The 8734-nt window shown below is 46.1% G+C and overlaps 1 protein-coding gene across 1 annotated transcript in view; it reads right to left on the bottom strand.

The window, feature by feature from the left end:
- The window catches only part of WIPF1 (WAS/WASL interacting protein family member 1), a 7227-nt gene extending 159 nt beyond the window's left edge, over positions 1-7068 (bottom strand). The window contains exons 1-5 of the mRNA XM_031554306.1: positions 6980-7068; positions 5496-5584; positions 4078-4207; positions 1744-1920; positions 4-527 (exon numbers count right to left, since the gene is read on the bottom strand). Of these exons, the coding sequence (XP_031410166.1) occupies positions 4-527; positions 1744-1920; positions 4078-4207; positions 5496-5546 (882 nt within the window). The 5' untranslated portion in view covers positions 5547-5584; positions 6980-7068. The remainder of the gene's footprint in view (positions 1-3; positions 528-1743; positions 1921-4077; positions 4208-5495; positions 5585-6979) is intronic.
- Between the last annotated feature and the right edge of the window lie 1666 nt (positions 7069-8734).

The following is an 8734-nucleotide window of genomic DNA, read 5'->3' as shown; positions in this document are numbered from 1 at the left end:
CACAGGCGGCTTGTTGTTCTGTGGTGGTGGTGGCGGCAGAGCCATGTCTCGGCTGGCAGGTGGCCGGTGCCCGGAGGGAGGTGGCGGCGGCGGTGGCTTCTCATCCACTGGTGAGCGGCCAGGTGTGGGTGGCAGTGGTGGTCTGCCCGAGTAGGGGGCTGCTGGGCCTGGGCTGGGCTGCCGCAGGGAGCCAGCTGACCCTGCACCCCGGCTGCCCGGGAACGGCGGTGGCGTCGGCCCCAGGCTGGGCTGGCGGTTGAGGACAGGCACTGGCGTTGAACCCCGGCTGTGCAGACTGGAGGCAATGGGGCGGGGTGTGCTGGGCACCGGTGGTGGTGTGGCATCAGGCTTAGAACCCACATCGGGCCTGGGTGGTGGCAGGCGGCTCCTTTGTGGGTCAGCAGCTGGGCTCCGCTGCCCCAGTGGTGGCCCTGGGAAGCGAGGCGGGCCGCTCGGTGCTGAGAATGGCTTGGCAGCTGCAGAGCGGGCTCCAGGCGGCAGCGCGGGTGGGCGGGCTGCCCCAGCATCTGGGCAGGAAGAAGACAGACAGGGAGAAGGCATCAGCAACCATGGAGAGGGCCTTCCTCACTGTGCTGGGACACAGCTGCTGCCCAAGTGTTCGGGGATGCTCTGCAGGAACAGCTGGCAGCAATCTCAGTGTTATTTGGGATCTGCATCACAGCAGTTAGGTCCTTCCAGCTCATGAGGAATGGCCTATGGGGGACCCAAGCGACTGCAAGGCAACACAAGTATACAGCCCTCATGGAGCAAGCAATAATGTCGGGAGGGAAGAAAAGAACTGGTGAAGAACAAATATTTGATACCAGCAACTCAAAAGCAAAAGGAGCTGTAGCTTTGACAATTTAACAACTTAACAACTGCTGTCCAGCAAAAGGGCTTTGCAGCCCTTTCTAGTATTTGTGAGCTACTTGTGTACTTGTGTATGTCAGCAAGAAGGCAGCCAGCCTTGCAGTTGAAGAAACACTGTCCTGTTGTGCCAGGAACTTTTGCATTAATACAAGTTCCCAAAATAGACTATGACACAATAGAAAATACCAGTTCCAAGAGACTGTTTTGTACAAATGGGCTGAAAAATTACATTAGTCCATAAAATATGCAGGATTCATAATATTTTATGACCCCTGTTGTCCAGTCCTCCTGTGTGAAATGCTACATCCTTAGCTTTAGGAAACTCAGGAGTTGAAGATCTCCTTTGTTTGAAGGGGCACAGGGCTCTGGGCAGCTGTTTAGCCAGCTAGAAGAACACAGAGTGTGCCCTCCAAATGCAGCACACGCAGCAGCCAGCCGGGATGCCTCATTTACCTTAAGTGATAAATCACACTCTTGAGGAGCCTGACGCAGATGTATATGGAAAGTTGATCTTTTTTCCTGGTACAGAAGGGAGAAATAATCCAGAATCCTATTGTGCTCCCCTCTGGTCCTGCACACCCACAGCTAAGGCAGGACCTCACTCTACTTTGCAGGCAGCAACTCAACACTGCCAAGACCTTTAGTTTTCATCAATAACTGGGAGAAGGAGTGGAAAGAGGGGTCTCACTTCCCCTTCATAAATCCTACTATTAAGAATAAAACAAGATTCAAGATGAAAATTTCATTTCATGATAGCCTAAGATGTCTGAAGACATTCTCAATCCCAACAGGTAATTTATTGCTGCGGTTTGTAATTAATGTAAGTAATGTCTCCTTTACTTGTTCACACTGAAATTGCAAGATCTTTCTTACCAGCATCTCGACTCGCAGCAGATCTGAGCTTTGGCATTCCTGCTTGAAAAAGGCCTCCAAGGCCAGGTGGTCCACCACCACTGAAGCCGCCACCACCGCTGCCAGCGCCAAAACCCCCACCGCTGCCACCGCCACCTCCTCCGAAGCCACCGCCACCTCCACTGCTTCCTTTGGGCTCTGTTGGGAAAAAAGTCCCCCATGTTAAGCAGAGAAGTGAGGCTGATCCTACAAAGTATTCTCTTTCATTACAGCAACATTTGTAAGTGGAGAGAAAAGGACAAGCTTTCAAAACACTTAAGCAAGCCTTTGCTCAGGCTGGATGTCACAGCCACCGCTACCACTATTGTGCCATGGAAGAGGTGGAGCAATAAACATAGCTACTGAGTTCTATTAAGCCATCACTTTCCTTTTGGCTGCTCTGGACTGGAAAGCAGAGAAACAGTCACTCTGGAGAACTTGAAACTGAAAAATGGATGGAACCTCTGAGAATATCATGTTGTCTTTGTTGACATCTGTGTAGCTGCTTTCCATTTCCTCATATCATTGTTCTCTTATCCTTCACCTTCATTTCTCCATATGTCACGTAAGGACATCAAATGAGGAAAATGAAGAATGAGAGAGGAAGACAGAGGTGTTCTTCCCCTTGGGGGCACTTCTGGTGAATGCATGGAAGACATTTTATTTCTGATGACTTTCCTCTACGCCCAGAAATGCAGTGAGATGATCATTAGCTGCCATTTTATTCCAATATAAAGGAACTATTTTATCAGTCTCCATTACCTCTCCTATTTTTCTCTAATATTTCCCACCGCTGATGTCTCTCCTCAACATTTGTGCCGTGACAGTGTCAAGGCACTAAAAGTACAATGAAAGCATTTCCAGTGATAAACACAGGGAAGAACCCTACTTAGAACATCACTGCAAAACGAGCAGGCCCACAGGTTCGGATATCTGTGAAGATCAGTTCCCATCAGTTCCATGACAGGCTACATGGCTGAGACCCAATTGCTTAATTTCTTGGCCTCTTGATTTCCACAACTTTGGGTGGGTAGAAGTTTCATTGACTGTAAAGTAATTAAAACCTGTAGATGAAAAGCACTTCTAATAATCCCACCCAGAAAAAAGGAGGAAGAATGTGTTCATGGGGGAATGTTTCACATCATCCCTCTGTTCTTAAGCATGTTAGCTCAGTTCTCTGACTCACACAGGGTGTGAACCTCTGGAGAAATGCTTCTAACTATGTCTTTCTTCATGATTTGTTAATTCACGTAAACAAGATAATAAACTGTATCATTTGAATCTTACCGTTTAGCCTTCCTTTAAACCCCTTAACTTCTTTTCTCCAGCTCATCAGAATAGCTAGAACATGTAACTTGGCATTCAGAAATGATACTCAAGTGTTTAAAGCTAGATATCTGGCTGATAATACACTGCACCTATTTCTTTTTCTAAATTCCTATTTGGTCACATGTCTGTTGGTGTTTCCTTCTTTCCTCATCACCTTCCCACCACAGTGAAACCTCTAATTGCATGGCCAGACCCAGATTGAGTTGTATCACATTTGTTAATCTGTCTGTAGAAATCTCTTCTTTCCCTAGGCAATAAATGCTGTGCCACTGCCACAGCAGGCCTTTGTTCCTTGCCTACCTCCTGTTTCTATTCTCTCCTCCTGATTTTTGCCATGGGGGCTTTTCCAGCTTTCTCTCAGCACATGCCATGGTGTGTAGCGAGAGCCAGCAGTGGCTCAGCTGGATGGAGATCTCCTCACAGGCAAGCTAAGCTGCTGCACTATGCCAGGGCACTGCCTGGCAGGCTGAGCAATGAGGCTCAGCCAAAAAGATAACACCCCTGAGTCGCTCTGGCAGCAGCCAGGCTACGTGCAGCACAGCAGCACCTGGCTGGGGCTGTGGCTCTGACTGCTTCCAGCACTATAGGTCCATTAATAAGCCAATGGTGCCATGCAATGGCTGCCTTTATTTTTGTGCACTTTCTTCTCCCCGCTGTCCTCAGTACTGAAAGGAGTTTCTCTCCCTGAGCCACTGTAGCTTCTCAGCAGGTCTCCTAGTAGGGTTTCCATGGTGTTCTGGTTTAAGCAAATGAGAAAATGAATTGCGTTATGAGAGTAAGAGAGCAAACTGATGCCCACATTTCATAAGCAGTACTTGATATCTCAGCTCACTTAATCCACGAAGAACAGAATTTACCTGTTCTGGGCATTTTGTTTTACCTACATTACCCATGGCAGTTCATCTGATGAGAGATAAATAATTTTCTGCATTCAGATATATAGACCCATTTAAGTACACAAACTCAGCCATGCAAAATCATACTCACTGTCTAGAACTGGAGCACTTCTGTCATTAGTAACAGTCTTCTTTAGCTTTTTTCCTTTGGTGATATCAGATAATAGAGCATTTCGCCCTGCTTGTTCTGACCTGCTTAGAGTTGGTTTTTCAGTATTTGCCTGCAAAATAAAATTAAAAATGAGGAGGTAAAATAAACCTCAAATTTTAGATACACAGTTCTGTTCAAATATGGTAGTTATCTTAGACCTTAATTTCTATTATAACAACCCACTATGGTAATGTGCCATATCTGGTTTTGTGAATTACGCTCTAAGTAGCAGTCCTTGTTACTGAATCCAGGCCCCAGGCACTGCTGCTACTCACAGTTTACTGGAAACAGAACACTTTTGTTTGAATTCATCTATTTTTTTTTAATTCAAGAGTCTCTGATTTTTTAAAGCCAAAGCACATCTGTGGAAAATTACCGTTTTGGAGACTGAGCCTGGGCAGACTACTAACACAATCTGATTACAGAAAAAAGATGGATATTTCTGAAAGTCGTAGTGAAACTGGAAATACACAAGTTCTAGATAAAACAGAAGAAGATGGAGTTCTGGCTACACGCACATCTATATATGGCTACTTCTTCCAGGAAATGGTGGTTCCTGAAAAAAAACAGCGTTACGGAAGTTTCATGAAAGTTAGTGAGAGCTGCCATGGAGGGTCCAAGCACAAAGCCTGTATTTTGCATTTGGTGGGCAGGGAGGGAAAGACTATGTCATGCTGTCAATCTGGGTAACCAGCTAGGCCTTTGGTATGAAAACATTTGAGTACTCTACAACAGCGTTTCCAGAAGCTTTTTCTTTGTCTGCCTGATGAAGAGCAAACACAGCCCAGGGCAGGCTCTGTTCCAGCTTAGGCTGATTGAAACCAGGTCCAATGTAGTTTCACCCACTATGTTGTGCCAGCAGTGGTTCTCATACCTTCATACCACAGATTGGCTGAGAAAATTAAGTTGGCTAAGAACTATCCTTATAAAAAGTAAAAAATGAGATTGATTTTTGCCTCAGGTGCTCTGATCAGTTCACTGCCAGGTCACATATGTGTTAGAGAGGGACAAAGGAGAAAGTGAGAGTGCATGGCTGGGGAAAGGTAAGGGGAGAGCAAGACTTCAGTTCCTCCCAGTTAGACAAGCTGCGCCTCCCCACCCAGGATCCACGCTCCAAGGCAAACAACCAGTATGGGAGGAAGAGGAAGCGAATATGGCTAGTGACATCCACATGGGCACTGAAAGGGAATGGAAGCAATGGACCCTCTTGCAGGAATCAACCAACCATATACAGAATGCAAGAAAACAACACAGATACGAGCACCCCATCATCCATCAGTGTATCTGTTATGTCCCTTTCAACACAAGCAGCAAGATAGGACAGCATATAAAGTGCATCCACCTCCTGCAAAACTTACCAAGGCCAGTGTTGGGGGCGGCGGGGGTGCAGGAGGGGGAGGCACAGGCATGGTGGAAGGCTGAGCTCCAACTGATCTTGCTAAGAAATCTGCACAGCAAAACACAAAATGAAAAGACCCAGAGATTAATAAATCTGTCACTTTTGGGAGGTACTTTCTTCAAACCAATCCTGCATCTAGCAGGCTTATCTATTTCTTATATTTTTTTTTTTTAAGATTAAGCAGACTGTTAAAAGCACTTCATGTTTAATTGTATGTATAAAAGCTGCATCCTTAAATAGGTGCTCCCTGCACGATCTGCATAGCCACGCAAACTCTAAGAAACACATACCTAGTTCTGTACACACATACAACCACTGCATACTCTTGCTCTGGCAATGCACAAAAATGTAACGTGGTCACATGCAACAATAGAACACATAACTGAACTCTGTTTAATCCAACAATCTTGTTCCTGTGGAATTATGGCAGGATAACCTCTTTGGTAAATCATAAACCTCTATTTCTGCAAGGCACCATCCCTTTAGGATCGTACTCAAAAAGGGATATTGACCTTTTGAAATCCTTCATCTGCTGGAAGACAAAACCCCTTCACTGTTCTGGCTAGGGTGCAAAAGCAGACCTCCAGGAAAGACTCATGCACCTCCTCCTCCAGCTTGCTCTGAAGAAGCCAGACTCCACCACCACCTCTGAATACACACTCCTCCTTCTCAGAAGTAGCAAATGCAGCCATGCTCTGTGCATGTTCCCTGAGGAGGAAGAACAAGCAAGTTGCTGTGCAGGGGAAAGCCTGGCAGCCAGAGACCACTTCTCCAGCTCTTCTGCATGAGACCAGTCTCCTACTTTTTCCCCCACACATAACTCCAGTAATTCCAGGACAGGCACACGCAGGATGTATAAATTCACTGAAACTGAGAAGCACTGTGGACTTTTTTTTTTTCTTCTCCAAGTCACAAGGGCTGTTAGTGGCATTTTAGCACATCGCTAGCAGGAATTGTACCCGCTGGAAGCTCAGGGGTTTTCCTGATGGTGCTGAGACATTTCAGTAGTTTGCTGTGCTGCCAGGCCCTAAAAATACTTTTGCTTTGAGGGACCTGCTGACAGGCTCAGCCCTGAGCTTGTGCAGGAGAAGTGCAGAGCATCCCACGTCAAATTTTCAAGGAGAAAGGGGCTTGGAAAGGAAATGAGCACACCACCCCTAACTCAAGCTGACAAGGAGTTCAGAGCAGAGTGGCGTGGGGCAGGCTCAAGGCATTACCACTACCTCAGGTGCGGGAAGGTTTTATTTTCCTCTGCTGCAGATGCTGTTGCTCTTTCCTGTTGCTGAGAAAGCGCAAGCAGAGCGGAGAGGAAGCTGATGGATGGACAGACTGACAAAGAGGAAACTGTGCGAAGCCGAGTCTGTGCAGCACTGTGCAAACACCACAGTCACAAACCCTGCAAACTGACACAAGTCTCCCACCCGCTCACCCTGCAGGAGTTACCTCTCCTACGGAGGCGTCGCCAGAGAGGCACAGCTTTCAGGTTCCCAGGATCTGCCTGAATCCACTTGTATTTCAGACTTCCGAGTTCCCTGCAATCAGTCCTCACATAAAACCCTGCTGGGTCCTATCCTTTCCTCATCTTATTATCCTAAATTCAGAACTTAAAATCTGAACTCTATTAAAAGAACTAAGACTAATGCTGCTTTGTTCAACTTCCTGTTTAAAAAAATAGTCAACAGGAAAATTATTTCTTTCAGCAGACCACAACCATCCTGTTTCTTAACACAGTCTTTTCACAGCTGCAGTTGTCTCTAGCGTAACTGTGCCAGTAAGCTACTTCACTTTTAACTCCTTCAACTGATCAAAACGAGAAGCTGCTCTCTGCATTGCTCTGGTAAGAGGCTGAAGCAATCCAGAAAACGCCCCCTCCTGAATCTTCTTGGTGCTCCGTGTGCCAAGGGAAAGCTCCTTGAGAAGGGAGAATAAAGTTTATTTTTTGTCAGACTTTTGAATTAATTTCTTAAGGCAGCTCAAGCCTGCGTGCAGCGAGCCAGCTAGCTGATCTACAGTGTCCTCTTCAACAAACAGCATTTTTGCAAATGTATAACTTGCCTACCTCCCTGTCTATTAAATTATTGCTTTCTGCGTGTTTGTGCTGTTCTTTTCTCCTTCCTTTCCTTCACTGGGTTGTTTTGGATCCGTTTCTTAAGAAATTGGTGGGAACAGAGGAGGATCAGGGTAGCACTTAAAGCCTGAGCTCTCTAAGGAGAAGCCACTGCCCATGGAAACATTCTACCACTCCAAGACCCTCCCTGACACATGGCTTGCAAGGAGGTAAGGGGGAAAAAAGCACTGGTGCCTCCTGCTTTCCTATCCCTTCCTCCAGAGAAATATCAGTATCTACCTAGTAACGACATATGTATCTCTTTCTATATGTAGTTGTATAGATATGTATGTGTATAGATACACATAGATACATAAATACACAAGCAATCAATCTGAAAGTAATGCCTCCTATTCAGAGCCATGGAAACTACAACAGATACAAAGAGCACAATAACACTCTTTGATAGAGCTTGTTCTCTGCTACAAAATACTATTTTTCAACATAGTCACCACCATCAACTGTGCCTTTTTGCCAGCAATGAACAAGAGACTGCATGCTGTGCTCATAAAAATGTGCATAGCCATTCAGAACATGGCTCATCTTTCACCTTGCAGTCACCACTGCTGAAATGCACCGCCCACTGCCTCACTGTGCTCATATCCACTGGTTGGTCACCAGAAGCATTCAGCAAACATCAATGAATGTCAGTGGGTGCCATTTTTTCTGCATGGAGGAATTCAGTTCCACACCTTTGCTCCATATGCACTTCCATGTCAGACATCATTCTGTCAGACTGCCCTTCCGCTGCCATCTGTCACATGGCAATATCATGTAATGGGATACTGGTGGGAAAGTTCAACCTCTACTGCCATACCATCTACTTTTGCCTGACATCATGGGCCAACACAATAAAATAGGAAGCATTACTTTCAGAGCAGCCCTTGTATCTATAGATCTACCCTAATACGTATCTAGTTTCCACTCCTGTCCTATTGAGAAGGATGCCTCTCACTGTGTCTGCAGTGCCAGCTGCCTACCAGCTAGCACTTCTGGTACCAAAGGGCTTTATCAGCAGAATGGGTGGAAGCCAGACATGCAGCTGCATGCTGGCCGGCTTATTGTCCAGCTGCTGCTGAACAAACCCTTTA

Source organism: Meleagris gallopavo, chromosome 7 (genome assembly GCF_000146605.3).
Source record: "Meleagris gallopavo isolate NT-WF06-2002-E0010 breed Aviagen turkey brand Nicholas breeding stock chromosome 7, Turkey_5.1, whole genome shotgun sequence".
Lineage (NCBI taxonomy): Eukaryota > Metazoa > Chordata > Aves > Galliformes > Phasianidae > Meleagris > Meleagris gallopavo.
Note: the sequence above shows the minus strand (reverse complement) of the source record. Positions and strands in the feature narration are given on the sequence as shown.